Genomic DNA, 27232 nt, shown 5'->3' with positions numbered 1-27232 from the left:
ACCTAGTGAAGAATACAGTTAAGGGATTAGTCATGATGGATGGACTACCTAGTGAAGAATACAGTTAAGGGATTAGACATGGTGGATGGACTACCTAGTGAAGAATACAGTTAAGGGATTAGACATGGTGGATGGACTACCTAGTGAAGAATACAGTTAAGGGATTAGACATGGTGGATGGACTACACAAGGAACTATGGAAATATGTTTGTGACATTGTCTAAGAGGTGGCATCTAAAATATTCCAAACAGAAAAAAGACCAAGAAGGCAAAATGTCCGTTTGTGGAGGCTTTAGAAGTGGACAGTGAAAGGGTGAGAGCAACAGACAGTGAATAAAAGAAAAATACGTCAAACTGTAGAATTTCTGAGAATAGTATGGAGAGATAAGGAAGCATACTTAAAGCAGTAGTCCGAACAACTGGATGAAGACAACAGAAAGATCAGGACAAAAAATCTGTTCAAGAAAAAGCAGTAGTCCAAACAACTGGATGAAGACAACAGAAAGATCAGGACAAAAAATCTGTTCAAGAAAAAGCAGTAGTCCAAACAACTGGATGAAGACAACAGAAAGATCAGGACAAAAAATCTGTTCAAGAAAAAGCAGTAGTCCAAACAACTGGATGAAGACAACAGAAAGATCAGGACAAAAAATCTGTTCAAGAAAAAGCAGTAGTCCAAACAACTGGATGAAGACAACAGAAAGATCAGGACAAAAAATCTGTTTAAGAAGACATGCATGATAAAAGATAAAGATGATAGGCATCTAACAGAATTTATTTTATTTTTATTTTACATAGTCTAGCTGGACATATTTCCATTTTCAGTAGAGGCCCGGGGAGAAAAGCTCCACACAGATATACAAAGTATAAAAATATTGTTACAAGGTAAGTAAAGGATTAATAAACAATAAAACAGATGTTTTTTTCATTCTAGATATAAAGTAGCAATAAACAGAATTTTACTTAAGGAAGCTAAAACAGTTGTAGTACAGGAGAGTTATGTACAATACTTCACATCAGGTACAAGGATTTAAACAATTGTTTAGCTAGTGACAGTCTTATTTACAGATTAAGGAAGCAATACTTCACATAAGGTACAAGGATTTAAGCAATAGGTTAGAGTTTAACTAGTGACAGTCTTATTTACAAGACTAAGTGTTTAGAAGAGAGGAAGTTAGGTTAGAAGAGGAAGAAACAGGGGTGATGAGGGTGGTTAGTCAGGATTACTACAAGGGCAAAGCCAGTGCTTTTGGAGATGTTTTTTAAGTTCTAGTTTGAAAAGTGGCAAGGATGGTATTAGAGTTAGTTCATTGGGTAGCAGGTTCCATTTTTTTCCTGCTGTGTTGGTAAACAGAGAGTCACCAGCTGCATTATTAGACTTTGTTAAGCTAGCAAGGAGTTTGTTAGAAGAACATAGGGAGTTCGGATTATTGTATGGGACTAGGAGTTTTGAGAGTATAGGGATATTATTGGGTTGGTGAAATATCTTGTGGGCAATTGTGAGTTGGGGGATTTTCAGATGGTTTTGGAATTCAAGCCAGTCGATTTGCCTGAGGTTAGAGCAGTGGTGGGTTCTAAAGGGATTGCCAGTAGCGAATCTGGCAATGTTATTATAGGAAGTTGCAAATTTGTTAAGGTTAGTTTTTTTTAAGGTTGGTAAATATAGGTGAAGCATACAGAAGGGTTGAAATTAGATGGGAGTGAGTGATCTTGGCTCTAGCTGTTGAGGTTAAAAAGGTTTTATTCTATATAAGGAACCTATTTTTCTGTTGACTATTTTAATGGTGTTGTTTATATGGTAATCAAATGAGAGATTATTGTCAATGGTAATTCCTAAAAGTTTAGTGGTAGAGTCTGGGAGAATAACAGTGCCATTATTTGAAGAGATTGAGAAATCTAAGGGGGTTGGGGGACCTAGTAGTGGGTGTAAAGAGAAGGAGTTTAGTCTTTTTGTAGCATTAAGTAAGAGGCAACGTTTGGTAAACCATGTTTCTACAGTGTTGAAAACATTTTGAGTAAGAGAATGTAGTTCAGATGGAGAGGTTGCTGAACAAATTAGTGTGGAGTCATCTGCATATTGAATACAGGTGGTTTCAGGGATTGCTACATGGAGATCATTAATAAATAGTGAAAAAAGAAGTGGCCCTAGAATGGAGCCCTGAGGGACACCAATGGTGACAGGTAAAAAGTATGAGATTTGATTTTCCCAGAGGACTGCTTGTTGTCTGTTGCTGAGATACGATGTAAACCACTTAATGGCCAGAGAGTCAAAGGAAAGAGATTCAAGAATATTGATTAAGAGGGTGTGGTTAACCATGTTGAAAGCTTTAGAGAGGTCAATAAAGAGTGCAGATGAGAGGAGATTTTTGTTACGGTTTCTATTGATGGTATCTGTGAAGGCTAGAAGGGCAGTAGTGGTACTATGTGATGGCCTAAAGCCATGTTGACAGTTTGCTATTAAGTTATGTAGAGAGAGATGATGTAGAAGTTGTTGGTGAATGCATTTTTCCATAATTTTAGCTAAGGGTGATAGGAGAGCAATTGGCCGATAGAGTAGTCATTTGAGTTTCCACCTTTATGTAAGGGGATAATGTGGGAGATTTTCCAAATATCTGGGATGGTTCCTTCTTGGATTGTCCTATTTATAAGGAGAGATATAGGGTAGGCAATTAATTTGGCTGCTTTTTGGAGATATTGGGAAGGAAGTTGGTCAGCAGATGGAGTACATGGCTTAAGTTTGTGAAGAAATTTATAGATGAGAGAAGTAGTTTAAATTGAGAAAAATAGTGTGTTAAGTTGCTGGGAAGGCTGGAGTTTTCAGAGATAAGATGACTAGCTAGAGATTGTATAGTCTCAGTGAAGAAAGAGTTAAAGGTATTGGCAGTTTGATGGGGAGTATTTGGATCTGCATCAAGTGGGGTGGGTGTTTGGGACTTCCCTGGGGAAAGGAGCTTATTAATGCAGGACCAGAACTTTTGAGGATTATTTTGATGAGTTTGTTGAAGTTTACAGTAATAGTTTCTTTTATCTGTGAGTATTGCTTTTTTTGTGCTGTTTCTATTTTGCCTAAATTGTAGAAGATCAGAACTATTTCTATGGGACCTCCATTTAGCCCAGACTTTGTTCCTAAGTAGAATTTGATTTCTGGTTTCATTAGAAAGCCATGGGGCTGGGTTAGACTTCATTCTTATGGAACGTTTAGGAGCATGCTTATCCAGGATAGATAAGAATAAAGTGTTAAAATACTTTACAGCCTCTTCAAGTGGAAGGGATTTTAAAGTGTTCCAGTTACATGCTCTAAGCTCAGTTTGGAATAATTCTGCCTTAAAGTGTTTGGTAGAGCGTACTGTCCTAATGATGGGAAGGTTTGGAAAATCCTTTTTTTCTCTTGTGATGTATGTCAAGGAATGATCACTTAGATCATCTGGTAGAGTTCCTACTTTATAAGTTTGTTTCTCATTATTTATGAGTATCCAGTCTAAGGTACTCTCTTTCTTGTTAGGTTTGTTAATTCTGGTTGTAGAGGTTATGGTTTGGGTAAAGCCATGGAGGTAAATATGAGAGGTAGGACTTTCAGCACTAACACTTTTCCAGTCCATATTAAAGTCACCTAGTATTATTGTTTCTTGGGCGTAGGTAGAAGACACCCAGCAGAGTAAATCCTCTATTGTAGTGATATTATTTCCAGGTGGTATGTGAATGCAGATAATGTATAAAGATTTTTTTTGCATTGATTTGAAGCTTAGTAATGAGCACTTCTGTGTTGCTATCCTGGGTTGGATTAGATGGTAGGGTAGAGATATGAAGTCCATTTTAAATAGAATTGCTACTCCACCACCTTTACATTTTGTTCTGTCTTGTCTAACTATATTACAGCCCTGGGGAATAATTTCATTATCTTTGGTTTCTAGTTTCAACCAAGTCTCAGTAAGACAGAGAATATCAAAGGAGTGAATATCTAGGAGGGCATGAAGGTGAGCTATTTTATTATTGATGCTTTGGATATTAAGATGCCCTATTAGGAGAGAACTATTGAGTTAAGGGTGAGTTGTTTGGATTGTAGGGTTGGTAGGGCCTGGGTTGGGGTGGACATCACCATCTTTTAAGGAGGGATTATTTAGTTTTGTTACTGAATAGTTGCCAAGGTAGGTAATGATTTTCATTTTTTTTTCTGAGTTTAGGTTATGTTTAATGTGGGAGAGTCTGTGGTATTTGGGTAGTAGGTAACTGGAAGTGGAAGTAATGTTAGAATGTCTATTGAAGGATATTTGTGTGTAAATTGCAGTTTGTTTGTGAGAATGGTTATGATGGAGATAGTGTAGTTTTTCAAAGGAGGTAAGAAGGTAGGTTGAGATGAGGGTAGTTGAGAGTATAATTGTGAGTGTTAGCTTGGAAAGATTAGGGGGAGGGATTTTAGAGGAGATTATACAGTAAGAACTCAAATATAGGGATGCAAGAGGGAGCAAAGATGTGGAGGAGAGGAAGATAAAAGGATACAGGAAGAGGAGAGTGGGGGAACTATGTATACAAGTTGAGAGTAGGAGGAAAGATACCTTAGGGAGTGGCTAATTGTGTGAGATTATTAGAAGATGGGGGGGTGTTGAATTATGTGGTATGAGGTGATGTATGGGATTGGTTGGGTGATAGTGAGGGTGTGGTTTAAAGAAGTATAAGTGTAGAAGTACTGGGGGTGGGTGGGAACTGGGGGTAGGGTAGGGGAGCGGAGTGAGCCCGCAGGGCGAACGGAGCGGGTCAGAGCTGAGAGTGTAGTGATAGTCAAAGGTGTAAATTTATTAGGCTCCCAGACTAACCTAGGATAATTTTCTATTCAAGCAGTCGTGGGATAAGGGGTAAGTACATGAAAAGAGAGTATAAACACAGCTAGCAGAGTCTAGCTGGTCTATTGAGCTAGTTGGTTTCTACAGCCAGTGAGAGATTAAATCATACATATACTGTAGGATAACACCTACACAGTGAGGCTGAAAGTGGAGGGTCCAGGTAGATCTTGAGGGGCTTCTAAGTTGAGTTTCCCTACTATTCAGTAGGATATCATTAGCCTTACAGGGTTTCAAAATGGAGGGACTGGCTGTGTCACCGCATAGGACTTAGAAGCTGAAAAATGAGACAGAAAGAAAATATTAAATACTTTGTAGCTACCTAGGTTACATTTCATACAGGAGTGGAATGGGAAGTGTAGAGGAAGAGTTCTAGTCAGAAGCTGAGTGGAGTATATGATGCAGTGAGGTATTAGTTCAGAGTGTAAGAAGCAGGAAGGTTAATTAGCACAGGTATGCAGATTATAAGATCAAATACATTTAAGTGTATGGCTCAGAGAAAAAAAACAATGCATAAATATCTACAACAGAAGACAATGTGTGGTTACTAACTTCAAAACAGCATTAACTAATGAGGCTAAAGACTAATTAGTTTAGCCTGTTAAACAAACATGAAATTAAACCAAGTCATAGAACAGTAAATACAGCCTATTACAGTCAAATCAAGATAGAATACATTATAGCAATCCCTATTGCCAGCAGCACAATTAGCTCAATGATAATTCATAAATAGCACTTGAGTAGTATGAGTGTAAGGCTAAGGGCCTAATCCCAAGATTAATTAGGCTAAAGCAAATTATGCAGTGCTATAGCTAACAGGTTCTATTTGGATGCCAGGCTCCCAAGGACTGTAATAATAATAAAAATGATAGCCAAAAAGAGGGATGAGGCTGGTTTACATCACCACAGTAGAAAGGAGATAATAGAAGTAGTGAGACTGGCTTGTCCAGGTTACAGGATAAATAGTTTATAATTGAGTAGCCTTCCTGGATGCCGGTTAGGAAAGTCACCAGGGAGAAATTAAACCTTTTAACTAAAAAAATTAGCAAAACGCGGGTATCCAAATGAGACAGCATAAAAAATCCCCACCAGCAAAAGGGTAACAGGATAATGTGGTGGCCAGCAAGTTAGAGAGATGTAGACCTCAACCGCTAGCAGTGGAATCACAGTAGGGAGGGGTGATGGCTAGGATCGATAGCAACAAAGGTTGTTACTCCCCATGTGTAGCTTCACGGAGTAAAGCTATGTCTCCAGTATTACAGAGAGGAAGGAGATTACCCGAGTACATCTACATGTAGCCCTGTTTCGCTAGTATACCAATGGCAGAAGATACCCACAGCTTGGAAGAAATGCCACGCAAGGAGCACGCCAAACCAAAAGTGTCTGTAGTACCGAGGTATCACAGCTCTAATACCAAAGAGCCTAACTGGCTCGCTTTAGAAGCTAAGAATAAAAAATACCAGTAATATCAACAAGATCGTTATCAAAACGCTTATTTAAGCACCTCAGATGTTTCTAATTTAATTTACTCCATTTAACCAGTAATATCTACAAGATCACTATCAAAATGCTTATTTAAGCACTACAGATGTTTCTAATTAAGATCGCAGAGACATCGAGAAAAAAGCCTAAAAAACTCTCATAAATAAACGATGATGTCAGCGTTCATAGAGCAACAATGATTGTCAGTAATGCTGCAAAGCAAATGGAGTACCAAAATTACGACCTAGCACTATTGACGAGCCAATTCAACTCCAGTAGACACAGATAGAATGCACATACGGCCTACACCGCTCGGAGAGCAAGGGGCTATTGGTTCATAAATATACATTAATTTAAGCATACATATAGAAATACATGTTTTTCATAAGGGCTTCGAAGCATAAGAATGTACTAATAACTACTCAGCACTATTTAAAGAACAACGTCTAATATAGTAGATACAAAGAAAAAACGCACTTACGGTCCACACACCACCCGGAGAGCTACGGGCTTTTGGCCAGAGCACAGGGATTTTAAAAATGGCGCCTAAAGGTTTAACCAATATTTATAGGTTAAGCTGAGCAGATGGAGAGGGGAAGAAATGGGCTGTACACGTATTAACTTATACAGTGGTTGCTGTATACTTACTACTTAAACTGTAACTGCTGTACACTATTACTTACACTGCAGTTGCTGTACACTTTACTTATAATGTAACCTTTGTATACTTATTACTTACATTGTGGTCTCTGTACACTTATTAATTACACTGTGGTCGCTGTACACTTATTACTTACATTGTGGTCTCTGTACACTTATTAATTACACTGTGGTTGCTGTACACTTATTATACTGTAACATCTGTACACTTATTAATTACACTGTGGTCGCTGTACACTTATTTCATACACTGTGGCCGCTGCATACTTATTACTTACATTAGGATTGCTGTAGACTTATTAAATATACTGTAACCTGTGTATACGTATATCTACTGTTCTGTAGATAATAAATACATAACTATGGATTGGGTTTGTTGGTTTTATATTGAGGTGGGTAAGGAGTGCTTGTATATGCCTGCATTGAAAGATAAAAAAAAAGCACAAACGACGAAACTCCAAAACTGGTAAAAAACAAACAAGCAAAACGGCTGTATTCCCCTCGTAAAAAGTTTTATTATGTGAGCGCTTTCTCATATACTTAATGATTTTTTCATGGTCTTAATAATATTAGTGAATTAACTAGAATTTATTAATTCACAGATTTGTAATGTGAATGTATTTTAGGATGTGTAGCTTTAATATTTTATTAATTGCATTCGTAATGTGTTAATTGGGTTGATGATGTTTTTACTAGAATGTGGATAAAAACTACTGCATACATGGAAGAATTGTCTGAAGAAGTTTGGAAACTGATCTAAACGAAAGCGCTCACATAAAACTTTTTACGAGTAGAATACAGCCGTTTCGCTTGTTTGCATTCAAAGATATGTTTTTATTATACAAGATTAATGTATTTAAAATTTATATAAGCATAAGTTCAAATCTTATTTTTCATAAAAGGTTTTAGGAGAAGAGTTATGTTTTTAAAGGTGCTATATTAAAGTGTTATGTGTTTTAAATTATGGTTTATCACATTCTTAAAGTACTTTGGAGAGGGTGGTTCTTTATGTTGTAATTCATGAATATTTATTAATATTTGTGATTATTTATGAGGCTGATGTCACTGACCATTTGTTTGATGATGTTATTTAAATGGGGCAGTTAGTAGTAGCACTGTCTGATGAGGTTTTGGAATTGTATAAGAAGAAAGTGCTCACCATTTTGTTAAAAAAATGGATTTTCCCTGTTTTCTCTGCTCATATTCGTTGTTTGCTGGATTTTTACTGTGGTCACTGTATAATTATTACTTACACTGTAACCGCTGTACTCATTACTTACACTGTGGTCTCTGTACACTTACTACTTACACTGTGGATGCTGTACACATATTACTTATACTGTAACCTCTGTACAGTTACTACTTACACTGTGATCGCTGTACAAGTATTACTTATACTGTAACCTCTGTACACTTATTTACCACTGTGGTTGCTGTGCACTTATTATACTGTAACCTCTGTACAGTTACTATTTACACTGTGGCCGCTGTACACTTATTACTTACCCTGTAACCTCTGTATACTTATTGTTACACTATGGTCGCTATATACTTATTACTTACTCTGTGGTCACTGTACACTTATTCCTTACACTGTGTTACTGCACACATATCTACAGTGTTGTCACTGTACACTTATTACTTACACTGTGGTCACTGTAAACTACTGCTTACATTGTGATTGCTGTACACTTATTACATAAACTGTAACCTGTGTATACCTATTACTTACATTGCAGTTGCTGTACACATTACATATACTGTAACCTGTGTATACCTATTACTTACATTGTGGTTGCTGTACAATTATATGTACTGTAACCTGTGTATACTTATTACTTTCACTATGGTCACTGTACACGTATTACTTACACAGTGGTTGCTGTATACTTATTACTTACACTGTAGTTGCTGTACACTTATTACATATACTGCAACCTGTGTATATTTATTATATGCACTGTTTTGTTAGTATATAATAAATACATAAGTATGGATTGGTTTAGTTGGTTTTATATTGAGCTGGGTAAGGAGTGCTTACACTGTGGTCGCTGTACAAGTATTACTTATACTGTAACCTCTGTACACTTATTATTTACCACTGTGGTTGCTGTGCACTTATTATACTGTAACCTCTGTACAGTTACTACTTACACTGTGGTCGCTGTACACTTATTACTTACCCTGTAACCTCTGTATACTTATTACTTACACTATGGTTGCTGTATACTTATTACTTACTCTGTGGTCACTGTACACTTATTCCTTACACTGTGTTACTGCACACATATCTACAGTGTTGTCACTGTACACTTATTACTTACACTGTGGTCACTGTAAACTATTGCTTACATTGTGATTGCTGTACACTTATTACATAAACTGTATTCAAAGATATCTTTTTATTATGCAAGATTAATGTATTTAAAATTTATATAAGCATAAGTTTGAATCTTATGTTTCATAAAAGGTTTCAGAAAAGGTGTTATGTGCTTAAAGGTTATATATCAAACTGTTCCACCTTTAAAATTAGCCGGGCCTCTACTGTAAACGGATATATATCCAGCTAGACTAGCCCGGTCAACAAATGTAAAATAAAAATAAAAATAATAAGTTTATTACATTCCTAAAGTACTTTGGAGGGGGTGGTTCTTTATGATGTAATTCATGAATATTTATTAATATTTGTGAACATTTATGAGGCTGATGTCACTGATCATTTGTTTGATGATGTTATTTAAATGGGGCAGTTAGTAGTAGCATTGTTTGATGAAGTTTGGTATTGTATAAGAGTGCTCACCATTTTGTTAATAAAATGGATTTTGCCTGTTTTCTCTGCTGTTATTCGTTGTTCTTTGGATTTTTACTGTGGTCACTGTATAATTATTACTTACACTGTAACCACTGTACACTTATTACTTACACTGTGGTTGCTGTACACTTATTACTTATACTGTAACCTCTGTACAGTTACTACATATACTGTGGTCGCTGTACACGTATTACTTATACTGTAGCCTCTGTACAAGTATTACTTACACTGTGGTTGCTGTGCACTTATTACTTATACTGTAACCTCTGTACAGTTACTACTTACACTGTGGTCGCTGTACACTTATTACTTACACTGTGGTCGCTGTACATTTATTACTTACACTTTGGTCGCTGTACACATTACTTATACTGTAACCTCTGTGCAGTTATTCCTTACACTGTGGTTGCTGTACATGTATTCCTTACACAGCGGTCGCTGTACATGTATTCCTCACAATGTGGTCGCTGTACACTTTACCTACAGTGTGGTCGCTGTACACATATTACTTACACTGTAAATGCTGTACAGTATTACTTACACTGTGGTTGCAGTACACTTATTTCTTACACTGTGCTTGCTGTACATTGATTTATTATTATTTATTTTACATTTGTTAACCTGGAAATTCTGACTGGACCAGGTCCATTTTCAGTGGAGGCACGGGGAGAAAAGCTCCGGCATCTAGTTGTACAAAAACATTACAGCAAGTATAATACACAAATAAGATGTAGTAAACAGGTTACAACATATATGGTGAACATAAGTAATTAACAAGAAATAACTAAAAACACTCCAAATAAATGATGGTACAGAAAATAAGTAAAACGACAATGTCAGTTATAAATTGGTAAGAGAAGAAAATATATTAAGCAAATTCTACAGTTAAAAGTTCAACTTTTAAAATGAACAAGCATGCAGGTGATCAGAGAGCAAGCACATGATCATTATGTGATACAGGGACATAACCAGGTACTAAGGATATGTGATTTGAGGGAGTTTTTGAATATGGAGGTGGAGGGGGCAGTGGACATGGAATGGGGTAGAGAGTTTCAATTTCTGGCAACGGTGTGGGAGTAGAGTGCTTTCCCTGCATTATTCCCACATCAACCCCCTACACAAAGGTGGTACATCTACTGAGCTCTCAAATTTTAGACCTATAGCCTTACTCTCACCAATTGCCAAAATAATGGAAAAATGCATAGACAACTACTTGACCACCTTATCCATAATAACATACTTGCAAACTGCCAACATGGCTTTAGACCATTCCATAGCACAACTACCGCTCTACTATCCTTTACTGACTCTATAAACAAAAATTGTAACAACAATACTTTCTCTTCTGCTCTATTTATTGACCTTTCAAAGGCCTTCGACATGGTGAACCACAACTTACTCATTGAAATCCTAAAAGCCCAATCACTTGACTCACAGTCTCTACTATGGTTTAAATCCTATCTTGAAAACAGTCAGCAGGCAGTCCTTTGGAATAATACCCTTTCTTCTTCCCTCCCTATGAACATCGGAGTACCTCAAGGCTCCATTTTAGGCCCTCTTCTCTTTTCATTATTTATTAACAATCTACATCAAGGCTCCATTTTAGGCCCTCTTCTCTTTTCATTATTTATTAACAATCTACATCAAGGCTCCATTTTAGGCCCTCTCCTCTTTTCATTATTTATTAACAATCTACATCAAGGCTCCATTTTAGGTCCTCTTCTCTTTTCATTATTTATTAACAACCTACATCAAGGCTCCATTTTAGGCCCTCTTCTCTTTTCATTATTTATTAACAATCTACATCAAGGCTCCATTTTAGGCCCTCTTCTCTTTTCATTATTTATTAACAATCTACATCAAGGCTCCATTTTAGGCCCTCTTCTCTTTTCATTATTTATTAACAATCTACATCAAGGCTCCATTTTAGGCCCTCTTCTCTTTTCATTATTTATTAACAATCTACATCAAGGCTCCATTTTAGGCCCTCTTCTCTTTTCATTATGTATTAACACTCTACATCAAGGCTCCATTTTAGGCCCTCTTCTCTTTTCATTATTTATTAACAATCTACATCAAGGCTCCATTTTAGGCCCTCTCCTCTTTTCATTATTTATTAACAATCTACATCAAGGCTCCATTTTAGGCCCTCTTCTCTTTTCATTATTTATTAACAATCTACATCAAGGCTCCATTTTAGGCCCTCTTCTCTTTTCATTATTTATTAACAATCTACATCAAGGCTCCATTTTAGGCCCTCTTCTCTTTTCATTATTTATTAACAATCTACATCAAGGCTCCATTTTAGGCCCTCTTCTCTTTTCATTATTTATTAACAATCTACATCAAGGCTCCATTTTACGCCCTCTTCTCTTTTCATTATTTATTAACAATCTACATCAAGGCTCCATTTTAGGTCCTCTTCTCGTTTCATTATTTATTAACAATCTACATCAAGGCTCCATTTTAGGTCCTCTTCTCTTTTCATTACTTATTAACAATCTACATCAAGGCTCCATTTTAGGTCCTCTTCTCTTTTCATTACTTATTAACAATCTACATCAAGGCTCCATTTTAGGCCCTCTTCTCTTTTTATTATTTATTAACAATCTACATCAAAGCTCCATTTTAGGCCCTCTCCTCTTTTCATTATTTATTAACAATCTACATCAAGGCTCCATTTTAGGCCCTCTTCTCTTTTCATTATTTATTAAGAATCTACATCAAGGCTCCATTTTAGGCCCTCTTCTCTTTTCATTATTTATTAACAATCTACATCAAGGCTCCATTTTAGGCCCTCTTCTCTTTTCATTATTTATTAACAATCTACATCAAGGCTCCATTTTAGGCCCTCTTCTCTTTTCATTATTTATTAACAATCTACATCAAGGCTCCATTTTAGGCCCTCTTCTCTTTTCATTATTTATTAACAATCTACATCAAGGCTCCATTTTAGGCCCTCTTCTCTTTTCATTATTTATTAACAATCTACATCAAGGCTCCATTTTAGGCCCTCTTCTCTTTTCATTATTTATTAACAATCTACATCAAGGCTCCATTTTAGGCCCTCTTCTCTTTTCATTATTTATTAACAATCTACATCAAGGCTCCATTTTAGGTCCTCTTCTCTTTTCATTATTTATTAACAATCTACATCAAGGCTCCATTTTAGGTCCTCTTCTCTTTTCATTATTTATTAACAATCTACATCAAGGCTCCATTTTAGGCCCTCTCCTCTTTTCATTATTTATTAACAATCTACATCAAGGCTCCATTTTAGGCCCTCTTCTCTTTTCATTATTTATTAAGAATCTACATCAAGGCTCCATTTTAGGCCCTCTTCTCTTTTCATTATTTATTAACAATCTACATCAAGGCTCCATTTTAGGCCCTCTTCTCTTTTCATTATTTATTAACTATCTACATCAAGGCTCCATTTTAGGCCCTCTTCTCTTTTCATTACTTATTAACAATCTACATCAAGGCTCCATTTTAGGCCCTCTTCTCTTTTCATTATTTATTAACAATCTACATCAAGGCTCCATTTTAGGTCCTCTTCTCTTTTCATTATTTATTAACAATCTACATCAAGGCACCGTTTTAGGCCCTCTCCTCTTTTCATTATTTATTAACAATCTACATCAAGGCTCCATTTTAGGCCCTCTCCTCTTTTCATTATTTATTAACAATCTACATCAAGGCTCCATTTTAGGCCCTCTTCTCTTTTCATTATTTATTAACAATCTACATCAAGGCTCCATTTTAGGTCCTCTTCTCTTTTCATTATTTATTAACAATCTACCTCAAGGCTCCATTTTAGGCCCTCTTCTCTTTTCATTATTTATTAACAATCTACCTCAAGGCTCCATTTTAGGCCCTCTTCTCTTTTCATTATTTATTAACAATCTACATCAAGGCTCCGTTTTAGGTCCTCTTCTCTTTTCATTATTTATTAACAATCTACATCAAGGCTCCATTTTAGGTCCTCTTCTCTTTTCATTATTTATTAACAATCTACATCAAGGCTCCGTTTTAGGTCCTCTTCTCTTTTCATTATTTATTAACAATCTACATCAAGGCTCCATTTTTGGCCCTCTTCTCTTTTCATTATTTATTAACAATCTACATCAAGGCTCCATTTTAGGCCCTCTTCTCTTTTCATTATTTATTAACAATCTACATCAAGGCTCCATTTTAGGCCCTCTTCTCTTTTCATTATTTATTAACAATCTACATCAAGGCTCCATTTTAGGCCCTCTTCTCTTTTCATTATTTATTAACAATCTACATCAAGGCTCCATTTTAGGCCCTCTTCTCTTTTCATTATTTATTAACAATCTACATCAAGGCTCCATTTTAGGCCCTCTTCTCTTTTCATTATTTATTAGCAATCTACCTCAAGGGTCCATTTTAGGCCCTCTTCTCTTTTCATTATTTATTAACAATCTACATCAAGGCTCCATTTTAGGCCCTCTTCTCTTTTCATTATTTATTAGCAATCTACAATCTACATCAAGGCTCCATTTTAGGCCCTCTTCTCTTTTCATTATTTATTAACAATCTACATCAAGGCTCCATTTTAGGTCCTCTTCTCTTTTCATTATTTATTAACAATCTACACCAAGGCTCCATTTTAGGTCCTCTTCTCTTTTCATTATTTATTAACAATCTACCTCAAGGCTCCATTTTAGGCCCTCTCCTCTTTTCATTATTTATTAACAACCTACATCAAGGCTCCATTTTAGGCCCTCTTCTCTTTTCATTATTTATTAACAACGTACATACCAAAATTCCTCAAGCCACTTGCATTCAACATGCTGATGACTCAACATTAATTTGTTCTGCCAAGTCCATAAACTCTCTCCAATTCCAGACCCAAACAGTATTAATCAGTGTTGAAAATTGGTTCATGCAACACTGCCTCCTTCTGAACCCTAAAAAAAAACAAAACTGCTACTCTTTGCTCCTACTCTTAAGTCACCTCTACCAAATTTCATAATAACCTCTAACAATGGCACAAATATAGTCCCTGACACCACAACACGTTTACTGGGTGTTACAATTGACAACACCCTTAGCTTTGATGACCATATTAACTCAACAATAAAAACTGTCAAGAAAAAACTAGGCTCCTTCTACAGACTCAAACCCTTCCTTACCCCCCCCAGCGAGAATTACTATTGCTCAGACCCACCTATCCTCTACCCTGTTCTATGCTTCTGCAATTTATACTAATCTGTCTAGAAATAACATTACTAAACATTCCACCTGTTATAATAATATAGCTAGATTTGCTACCAGTTCCCCCTATAGAACACATCACTGTCACAACCTCAAACAACTGGGATGGCTACAACTGGATAACAAATTACTCTATCAGCAGCTTGTTATCACTCAAAAAATACTCTATCACCCTAATAATACCCCAATCCTTACTAATCTAATCACCCCCAACAAGAATCTCCCTACACTTCGCTCAGCTAACAAATTTCTAGTTTCTTCTGTCAAATCTAGCAACAAAGCAGGGGACTCGCTCTTCACCAACACAGTGGGGAAAAAGCTGGAATCAACTCCCTAGTGAACTTTCCTCTCTTGCTTACACTCAACTGTATAAAAAACATCTTAAAGAATATTTAAAGAATTGTTGGCTTTGTCCCTGCTCCAACCCTGATTGATTAGACCCAATATACAAGAATTACACCAGAACCAGGTTCCTATTGTTCTTTCCTTTCTTGCATCTACTCCCTCCCGATAAGAATTAACTTTAACCATCATCTGATAACTCACTGCTCTCTCCCTTATATAACCCTGTCTGACCTCTAAACCTCTTTTCTACTCTCTCAACTCTTCTCTTCTCCACTGCTTTATAAAAAAAAAAAAACACGATGTTATATTTTTTGGAATTCTTTTTTTTATAAGTATCTCATCCTCAAATTAAACAATGTGTTTTTAAATAGATGTAATTTTTTACTGTATATTGTAAACTTGTCTCTGCTACTGGTTGGAGCTTTTCTCCCTGGGCCTCTACTGAAAATGGACATATATCCAGTTAGACTAGCCCAGTCAACAAATGTAAATAAGTAAAAATAAATAAATTATTATTGGCCTTGGTGATGGAGAGGAGAGACTTTTCACTAAATCTAAGGTACCGGTTTGCAGTGTAGACAGTAAGTAGACTAGATATCGAGGGTTTTTTTTTCAGGGTATTTGAGAATATTGTAGGCTGTGCTCAGCTGGTGATAGCTAAGTAGCTGTGGTAACTCGAGCCATTTTAGTTCTTTTAGTGCAGTACAGTGATGGGTTCTATAGGTTGAATTTGTAGCAAACTTGCCTATTTTATTGTAGCAGGATTCTAGTTTGTCTAGGTCACACTTTCTGATTTGGGTGAAGATTGGTGCTGCGTATAATAGAGTTGAGAGGAGGTGGCTTTCTGCAAGAGTGACTATCTTTTTGTGAGAGAGAGAACTTATGCCTGTAAAGGGAGCCTAGCTTTTTGTGTACTAGTTTTATGGCATGTGAGATGTGGACAAAGTGAATATTGTTGTCAATTTCAATCCCCACAAGTTTGGTGTCGTTAGAGGGGGAGATGGTGGTGCCGTCCTTAGATGTTATGGTAAAGGAGAGGGTTTTTTTATCTATTAGGGGAAAATAGTAGCAATTTTGTTTTTTTGGGATTTAGAATTAGTTGGATACCTGAGATTCATTTTTCTACAGAGTTGAAGGTATCCCAAGTGAGTGTTTGTAGGGTGGTGGGAAATGAGGCGGAGCAGATCAGGGTTGAATCATCTGCATATTGAATGAGTGTGGCATGTTATGTAGAGCTATTGAGGTTATTTGTGAATATGGAAAAATAGTAGTGGGCCCTGTATACAGCCCTGTGGGACTCCTATGGTGGTTGGAAGTTATGGAGACGACATTTCCTTTCCACTGGACAGATTGTTGCCTGTCAGATAGGTAGCTTCTGAACCAGGCTATAGTAGAGGAGGTGAAGGATAGTGATGTTAGTGAGTCTAGTAGGATGGAGTGGGAGACCATGTCAAATGCCTTTGAGAGGTCTAGGAAAATGGCTGGTACATATCTGTTTTTATTCCTGTGAAGGTTGATAGGATTAGTGAAGGATAGAAGGGCAGTGGTAGTGCTGTGATGTGGACGGAAACCATGTTGTGTGGTAGATAGGAGATTGCGTGTATTAAGAAATGTCATCACCTGCAAGTGGATGCCTTTCTCAAGAAGTTTAGATAGGAGGCACAGGATGGCAACAGGCTGGTAGTTGGAGAAGTCATAGGAGTTACCTCCTTTATGGAGAGGAATGATGTGAGATACTTTCCAGAGTTTGGGTATGTAGGATTCTTGTATGGAGTGGTTGATTAGGATGGAGACAGGATATGATAGGGAGTTGCTAGCCATTTTTAGGTATACAGCATGTATGTTTATCAGCTGCCAATGTGGTTGGTTTGAGTTTTAGGAGGAGTTTTTTGATAGTTGAGGTGGGCAAAGGTGATGGGCTGAAAGAAGGGTTCTGTGGGATAGGTTGGGTTGCGACTGAGGTAGGTTATTTTTGGTTATTTGACTAGACAGGGCTAAGATGGACGTAGTAAAATGGTTATTAAATTGAGAAGCTATGTCTAGGGTATTGTCTGTAGAGTTGGATGCTGGAGTAGTGGCTTTGCCTGACTTTAGTAGGGAGTTAATGACATGCCAGAATTTTTGTGGATTCTTTGAATATTTGCTTTGGGCACTAAGAAAATAGTTTTATTTGTTTATTTTGGATTCAGCCTTGGCCTTGTTTCTAAGCTGTTGATAGTATTACCTAGAGCTAGGGCTATTGTCAGTTTTCCAGATTTTCCAGGCTTTATCTCTGGCTTTTAGCAAGGCTCTAGTGTCCTTACTTATCCAGGGTGCATAGTTGACCTTAACTCTGATCTTTCTGCTGGGAGCACGGCTGTTAAGAATGTTGGAGAAGGTAGTATTGAAGTACTGCCTGGTCTAACCCTAGTGTTCGTAGTGGTTCCCAGTTGCAGGCGCTTAGGATTGTATTTAGGTATTTTGGGGTAAGGTTACGGTCATCTTGTATTATTTTGTATCCAACCGGTTTGGGGTGACTGGAGTGTTTGTGGAGTAGAAAGGTGGGGAGATGATCACTTAGATCATCTGGGAGACAGCCTACTGTATCATTTTGCTTGGGATAGTTGGTCAGTGTCCAGTCCAATATAGATTGGATTTTTTTTGTCTATTATAGTTGGTTCTGCTGTATACTTAGTACTTACTCTGTGGTCACTGTACAATTAGTCCTTAAACTGTGTTTGCTGCACACATATTACCTACAGTGTGGTCGCTGTACACTTATTACTTACACTGTACTTGCTGTATACTTATTACTTATATGGTAAACTCTGTATACGTATTAGTTACACTATGGTCACTGTACACTTATTACTTACACAGTGGTCACTGTACATTTATTCCTTATACTGTGGTTGCTGTATATTTATTACTTTCACTGTGGCTGCTGTACACTATACTATACTTATTACTTACTGTGTGGTCACTGTACACTTATTCCTTACACTGTGGTTGCTGTACACGTATTAGTTATACTGTGGTTGCTGTACACCTATTACTTACACTGTGGCTGCTGCATACTTATTACTTACTCTGTGGTCAATGTACGCTTATTCCTTAGACTGTGGTTGCTGTACACATATTAACTACAGTGTGGTCGCTGTACACTTATTACTTAAACTGTAACTGCTGTACACTATTACACTGTGTTTGCTGTATACTTATTACTTATACTGTAACCTCTGTATAGTTATTACTTACACTGTGGTTGCTGTACACATTACTTACACTGTAACTTCTGTATACTTATTACTTGTACTGTGGTTACTTTACACTTACACTGCGGTCGCTGTACACTTATTAGTTACACTGTGGTCACTGTACACTTATTACTTACACTGCGGTCTGTATACACTTATTACTTACACTGCAGTCGCTGTAGATGTATTACTTATACTGTGGTTGCTGTACACTTATTACTTACACTGTGGTCACTGTATACTTATTACTTACGTTGCGGTTGCTTACACTGTGGTCACTGTGCAAGTATTACTTATACTGTGGTTGCTGTATACTTATTACTTATACTGTAACCTCTGTACACTTATTACTTACACTGTGGTCGCTGTACACATATCACTTATACTGTGGTTGCTGTATCCTTATTACTTACAGTTTAAGTAATAAGTATACAGTGACCACAGTGTAACTGCTGTACACTTTTACTTACACTGTGGCTGCTGTAGACTATTACTTACACAGTGGTTGCTGTACACTTATTACTTGCACTGTAGTCACTGTATACTTATTACTTACACTGTGGTTGCTGTACACTTATTACTTACATTGTAGTCACTGTATAGTTATTACTACACTGTGGTCGCTGTACACTTATTACTTAAACTGTAACTGCTGTACACTATTACTTACACTGTGTTTGCTGTATACTTATTACTTATACTGCAACCTCTGTATAGTTATTACTTACACTGTGGTTGCTGTACACATTACTTACACTGTGGCTGCCGTACACTTATTACTTACACCATGGTTGCTGTACACATTACTTACACTGTAACTTCTGTATACTTATTACTTACACTGTGGTTACTTTACACTTACACTGCAGTCGCTGTACACTTATTAGTTACACTGTGGTCACTGTACACTTATTACTTACACTGTAGTCGGTGTACACTTATTACTTACCCTGCGGTTGCTGTGCACTTATTACTTACACTGCGGTCGCTGTAGATGTATTACTTATACTGTGGTCGCTGTACACTTATTACTTACACTGTGGTCACTGTATACTTATTACTTACACTGTGGTCACTGTATACTTATTACTTACGTTGCGGTTGCTTACACTGTGGTCACTGTACAAGTATTACTTATACTGTGGTTGCTGTATACTTATTACTTATACTGTAACCTCTGTAAACTTATTACTTACACTGTGGTCGCTGTACACATTACTTACACTGTAGTCGCTGCATACTTATTACTTACACTGTGGTCACTGTATGCTTATTACTTACACTGTGGTCGCTGTACACTTATTACTTACAATGTGGTCACTATATACTTATTACTTACACTGTGGTCGCTGTACACTTATTACCTGCACTGTGGTCGCTGTACACTTATTACTTACACTGTAACTGCTTTATACCTACTTATACTGTATTACAACATTGCAGAGTTCAGCCATCAGATGAGAAGAGAACACATTTGTATGCATTACATTTCAAACCACAGTTTAATGGTACAACAACGCAGATGTCCTCATTACATTCGTACGCACAGGAAAGGGAGGAAAAAGAAACCACTGGCACCTGAAGAGGGTCCGTCATTCGTTACCTTCACATGAATCCCGTTACGTGTCTCAAGCAGGCTCTTCTCTTCACTTTCAATCCCAAATGCAATGTAGGGTCCAGTCACAATGTCCCCCCAGTAGCCTCGAGCAGGAATTTTCTCTCCTTTCTACGGGTAAATACAAAGTATCTTCTTTATATTCTAAGTTCAGTGACCTCAGAAACATAAAAATGCAGAGTAACATCTCAAAAATAGGGTTAGAAAAGGGATCTACAGTCTCCTAACACAGTCATCAAATAAAACAAGAAGGTGACACACTGTTAAAGTGCCTTAATGGAGTACATAAACTTCAAAACATATAGCTTATTTGACATTACTGAGGGAATTGATACCAGGGAATGTGAAAGGAGGGTTTTAACAGTAAGTAGTACAGCATATTCAATTATTTTTGCCACAACAGAATACAACAAATTTCTTTGTTGACATGAGTTAATCTTAGACAGGCGTCACAAATTCTCATTATAACAATATGATTCATATCTACATAAAAGAAATCAACCACTTGTAAGTACTTATAACGTGCACCATTTCATAATAAAGCCAAACAACTGTGCAATGAATTCTGGCATGTCTATTTTGGATCAAAGCATTTTTTTTAAATAAGAGGGAATTTTTACTGAGTACATCTTGATGGCAATAGCAATACACTAGACTGTACTTATCTGGAAAGAAAGTAGTGTAAGTAAATTTACCATTACAATAGATATTTGAATGATCACTGCTGCAGTAGCTTTAGTTATAAGGGTTACATCCTACAAAGGATATAACAGCTGAACAAATTCTAAAGCTTAAGGGTACCTTCCACATGTCCAAAATATTACTAGGTCGAGCAGTGCTAGAGAAAAACAGTGGTTTGGGTGCCAAGCACTTGAGAGCATTTGATACCATCTGACAGAGGGAGGCTAGACACCTGAAAGAGGTATTTGCTAAAAAAACTGAAAGTCCTCACTCTTGTAAAAAAAAAAATATGCAAAACGAACCTATATATCTATAAAGTAAAGTGGATGGAGGGAGGAAGAAGATACTGCAGCAGCGATGATTCAGATACCTACTGTTATGGTATGTCTGCTTACATAACTGCACCATGTTTATTACTTGATCATTTGAGCAGCCTTAGCTACATGGGCAGACACCATGTTTATTACTTGATCACTGCAGCAGCCTTAGCTACATGGGCAGACACCATGTCTATTACTTGATCACTGCAGCTGCCTTAGCTACATGGGCAGACACCATGTTTATTACTTGATCACTGCAACTGCCTTAGCTACATGGGCAGACACCATGTTTATTACTTGATCACTGCAGCTGCCTTAGCTACATGGGCAGACACCATGTTTATTACTTGATCACTGCAGCAGCCTTAGCTACATGGGCAGACACCATGTCTATTACTTGATCACTGCAGCAGCCTTAGCTACATGGGCAGACACCATGTTTATTACTTGATCACTGCAGCAGCCTTAGCTACATGGGCAGACACCATGTTTATTACTTGATCACTGCAGCTGCCTTAGCTACATGGGAGGACACCATGTCTATTACTTGATCACTGCAGCAGCCTTAGCTACATGGGCAGACACCATGTCTATTACTTGATCATTGCAGCAGCCTTAGCTACATGGGAGGACACCATGTCTATTACTTGATCACTGCAGCAGCCTTAGCTACATGGGCAGACACCATGTTTATTACTTGATCACTGCAGCAGCCTTAGCTACATGGGCAGACACCATGTTTATTACTTGATCACTGCAGCTGCCTTAGCTACATGGGCAGACAACATGTTTATTACTTGATCACTGCAGCAGCCTTAGCTACATGGGCAGACACCATGTTTATTACTTGATCACTGCAGCTGCCTTAGCTACATGGGAGGACACCATGTTTATTACTTGATCACTGCAGCAGCCTTAGCTACATGGGCAGACACCATGTCTATTACTTGATCACTGCAGCTGCCTTAGCTACATGGGCAGACACCATGTCTATTACTTGATCACTGCAGCAGCCTTAGCTACATGGGCAGACACCATGTTTATTACTTTATCACTGCAGCTGCCTTAGCTACATGGGAGGACACCATGTCTATTACTTGATCACTGCAGCTGCCTTAGCTACATGGGCAGACACCATGTTTATTACTTGATCACTGCAGCTGCCTTAGCTACATGGGCAGACAACATGTTTATTACTTGATCACTGCAGCTGCCTTAGCTACATGGGAGACACCATGTTTATTACTTGATCACTGCAGCTGCCTTAGCTACATGGGCAGACAACATGTTTACTACTTGATCACTGCAGCTGCCTTAGCTACATGGGCAGACACCATGTTTATTACTTGATCACTGCAGCAGCCTTAGCTACATGGGAGGACACCATGTTTATTACTTGATCACTGCAGCAGCCTTAGCTACATGGGAGGACACCATGTTTATTACTTGATCACTGCAGCTGCCTTAGCTACATGGGAGGACACCATGTTTATTACTTGATCACTGCAGCTGCCTTAGCTACATGGGCAGACACCATGTTTATTACTTGATCACTGCAGCAGCCTTAGCTACATGGGCAGACACCATGTTTATTACTTGATCACTGCAGCTGCCTTAGCTACATGGGAGGACACCATGTTTATTACTTGATCACTGCAGCAGCCTTAGCTACATGGGCAGACTGTCACTGTGCATTTGACCAAAGGAAGTGCTGCCAGCACAGCTTGCTGGAATTTTGGGTACTTCCGTATTATCGCAACCAGATTTTTGCGGCAGTACAGGATGGTTCCCGCTCACGAAAAATGTTTGTTAATATTGTCATACTGTAAAGTAGCGTGTTTTCTTTAACACTACATGTTGATTTCTGGACTGCTATCAATATAAAGTGCAAAACACACTGTTGTGGTTTCTTCATGGTGTTTACTGGCACCATGTCGCTTCCTGCAAGTCTGGCTGCTGGATGACCTTCATGTGGGAATCACAGCTCTGTGATTTTTGTCCTGTGACTCGCATAACACAGTACGGCAGTAATGACATCAGAAATCAGTTCAGTATACCCCCCCCCGACCATGCCACTATTGCAAAAGCAAAACAAATCAGTACTGCCGACTTCTTCCTTGACAAAGAAACCCATAACCCAATGTCACCATACTCCACCCTCACTTTTTCAAACCATTAGTTAGGGTGATCTCACATTGCACTGTTGTTTTCAAGAATGTGTACACATTTGTGAGAAACTAGGACTTTACCAAAAACTTATGTCCTGTGTCTGTGTTCTCCTTCTGTGAAGGAGTCTTACCTGACGAATCCAAACCTTGCATTCATCAGAAAGGCAGCATCCATGACAATCGAAACGTGATTCATGCCAAACACCCCTAGGATTTTTGACATTTTTTTTTTGCTCCTGCAGGTAATGCACACTCTTTGAAATGTAAAACGGAGCATCAATCACGCCTTACAGTGCTTCATGCAGTCATTCCTTTTCAAGAAGGGGCATTTCGCAATCGCAAAAATCTGGTTGCGATAATACTGAATTTTGTAAATAATTATATGTCATTGGTGAATATCAAAATGATTTATACAGATGCTTGTGTTCCAAATATTATTAGAAATGTATGTCACGTGTATATCAAACAGCTTGTACAGAGGCTTGTGTTGAAAAGGTGTTTAAAATGTACCCACAGTGTGCCCTACTGGAAGAGAACAGAAATTTACATGCACTATTGTTAACTGTTTAAATGCATAACAGTGGAAACTGGGATACAAGAAGCTAATCTCAGTCTAGTAAACTTTGAAAAATATTTGAAATTAAATTACTTTATAGGACTCAATAAACAGGCTACCTCTAAAGTTTTCAGTGCAGCTAGATGCACAGTTTGTGCTAGGAAGCTTTCTGTATTGCCCTTGTAGTGAACTAACTGTTACTTTTGAAGCATGAAGGAATACAATTGTTTCATGACTTCAAGTATCTGCCAAAGATCTTGGAAGACCCTTGCCTGTATATTTGTACAGGCAGATGCTAAATGCTGCCAGCTTCTCGCAATGGGGGTTTTGGCCTGGGAACTAGAAGTCAGATGACCAGAAATTATGTCATTATACAAGCTATCCCAGCAGTAATATTTTAGATATTAATCAGAGAAGACTCTCAGAGAGAGAGAGAACATTCTGCATTCGGTCTTGGACCTAACAAGAACCATTTACCACATCTGCCTTACTCCAATGAAGTACATTTCTATGGAACTGTATAACTCTCTTAAAGTCAGGAATATAGTAAAGCTTAGTTTAGCTGTTTTTCTTTATTTGTGTGAGCCTGTACTGCAATGTTATTTTAAATATTTCCTGTGGTTTTGAACTCTGATGTCACTGTGAATATATATTTAGTATTGTCTTGTTCTTTTATTATTTATCATTGAATATATTTAAACTTTTCATTGTGGCTGAGCTGTGTAGAGATATTTAAGTTCTGAGAGTATTTGTATATTGATTTGGTGACACTGTGCGGGGGCACTCCTAATAGCCTTGCTCTTGTTCAAACTACCATTATATTAGTATTAATATTACACAGTAAGATTGAACAGCCTTTAAGGGCCTTAAAGTAGCTGATAAGGGGTCCTGGTGGCTGTGGTAACTACAGTGGATATAAAAAGTGTACATACCCCTGTTAAAATGCCATGTTTTGTGATATAAAAAAATTAGGCCACAATAAACCATTTCAAAACGTTTCCCACCTTTAATGTGACCTATAACCTGTACAATTCAATTGAAAAACAAACAAATCTGTTAGGGGAAAAATATAAAAAAATAAAAAATGTACAATACATTGGTTGCATGTGTGCACACCCTTAAACTAATACTTTGTTGTTTGCACACCCTTAAATTAATACTTTGTTGAAGCACCTTTTGATTTTTTAACAGGGGTGTGTAAACTTTTTATATCCATTGTACCTTATAGTCTGAGCAGAAGGGGGGTATAGCTAGTAAACCTGTGCCAGCCTTTCCCCGGTGTGTGTGTGTGTGTGTGTGTGTGTGTGTGTGTGTGTGTGTGTGTGTGTGAGCTACTTTGGCAGGGACACAAAGCATTGCTTGGACACGAAGTGTTGAAAGACCTGGCTAAGGACTCAGCTCTATAGCTGTGCCAGTGGGGAGTCTTACTGGAGATCTGCAGAAAGAGGAAGAAACCAGCCCCAGACTGACTGTGGTCTCTGCATGCTCTTAAGGAAAGCTGCACTTGATGCAGAGAGCTCCACCTGAAAATAGTGTGTGTGTACCTGTTAACCTCCTAGTGAAATCCCCCCCACCACCACTGTTGCCCGTGGTGAGGATTGAGGCTCCTTGATTACTGTTCCAGTGGTGGGTCATCACAGTTTAAACTACAATTGTTTAGACTATCACTGGTTAAACTATCATTACTTAAACTACCATTGCTGATACTACCTTTGCTTAAATTGACCTGGACAAGGAAGTATGAGTGTACAAGAGCCCCTCGAAAATGGTCCTATCAAAACCTTCCTTAGAGCTGGAGAACAAATCTAGTTTGTAGTGCTATTACACTAGACCAAATTACTTCTTCTAGAACACTTCTAGAATCCAACTCTTTCCAAAAAGCCACAGATTAAGCCAAGGCCCTGGTAGAGTGAGCCTTGACCCTGCCTGAAAATGACTTGCTGAGGTATATAAAACAAAAGTAATAGCAAGGGACAACCATTCAGAGACAGTCTTCTTTGTTGCAGGTCATTCTTCCTTCTTACCTCCATAGGTATGGCATCTTAAGTCCAAGGAAGTCATTGTTCCACTGTATTTGGCATTCATCAGACCAGTCATTGAGTACAATGCCCCGTTTGGTATGTGTCTAAAAAAGGCATATTCAACAATTGGAACGTCCACAGCGGTTTCTCACTAAAAGAATACAAGGCATAAGTAAAATAACATATGCAGACTGTGTCAAGGCCCCCTTTCCCTGTATTCTGTCTCCTACAGGCTTTGAGAGGTCATCTATGCCTGGCATACAAGGCATTGTCAGAACCCACTCTGATGGACCTCCTCCACAAAACAAGAACACCAAAATTACCCAATCTAAAAATCTAAACTTTGCCTGTGATATACATAGGACCTGCTGGAGAGATAGGTATGTATCCCAGAGACTACCCCATCTATGGAACAGGCTCCCCATCCATGTGAAGCACAGTTCCTCCCTAACCCAATTCAAGTGCAACTTAGATAACTGGATAGGAAACCAGAAATGCATCCCTAGTTTGGCATCTATGTCTCTAATGGGACTCAGGTAACCTGTAAATGGTCCATCTCCCAGGTCCATGCTTTGGCATCCATGTCTCTAATGGGACTCGGGTAACCTGTAAATGGTCCATCTCCCAGGCCCATGCTTTGGCATCCATGTCTCTAATGGGACTCGGGTAACCTGTAAATGGTCCATCTCCCAGGTCCAAGCTTTGGCATCCATGTCTCTAATGGGACTCGGGTAACCTGTAAATGGTTCATCTCCCAGGTCCATGCTTTGGCATCCATGTCTCTAATGGGACTCGGGTAACCTGTAAATGGTTCATCTCCCAGGTCCATGCTTTGGCATCCATGTTTCTAATGGGGCTCGGGTAACCTGTAAATGGTCCATCTCCCAGGTCCATGCTTTGGCATCCATGTCTCTAATGGGACTCGGGTAACCTGTAAATGGTTCATCTCCCAGGTCCATGCTTTTACTTATCAAGGGCATTACAACTTGCCAGAGATTCGGGATGCATGGCTAGGCTTAAAAAGGCCCTTATGGTAGTTAGCCTATTAAACACGTATGAACCTATGGACATATAACAGATTAATAACTGATCAGAGTTTCGAAAAGTTTTAGTTATGTCAACATAATATCTAAATTGTCTGTGGAAATTCAGTGTGTGGAAGAACCTTTTTCTCTCATGTTTAGGTTCTGGAGAGAAGACAGCAAGCTGGACAGCTTGGCTCAAAGTAAACTTGGATACCACTTTAGGCATGCAGTAAGG

At 38.1% G+C, this 27232-nt stretch overlaps 1 protein-coding gene across 1 annotated transcript in view; it reads right to left on the bottom strand.

Moving 5' to 3' along the window:
• DNAAF3 (dynein axonemal assembly factor 3) overlaps positions 1 to 27232 on the bottom strand; it is a 1314828-nt gene that overhangs the window by 326552 nt on the left and 961044 nt on the right. Inside the window, exon 9 of the mRNA XM_044059250.1 lies at positions 20215 to 20337. Coding sequence (XP_043915185.1) covers positions 20215 to 20337 — 123 coding nt within the window. The remainder of the gene's footprint in view (positions 1 to 20214; positions 20338 to 27232) is intronic.

Source organism: Protopterus annectens, chromosome 17.part0, assembly GCF_019279795.1.
Source record: "Protopterus annectens isolate FY-2018-M chromosome 17.part0, PAN1.0, whole genome shotgun sequence".
Classification (NCBI taxonomy): Eukaryota; Metazoa; Chordata; order Ceratodontiformes; family Protopteridae; genus Protopterus; species Protopterus annectens.
The sequence above is the reverse complement of the archived record's forward strand: the minus strand, read 5'-3'. Positions and strand labels throughout refer to the sequence as shown.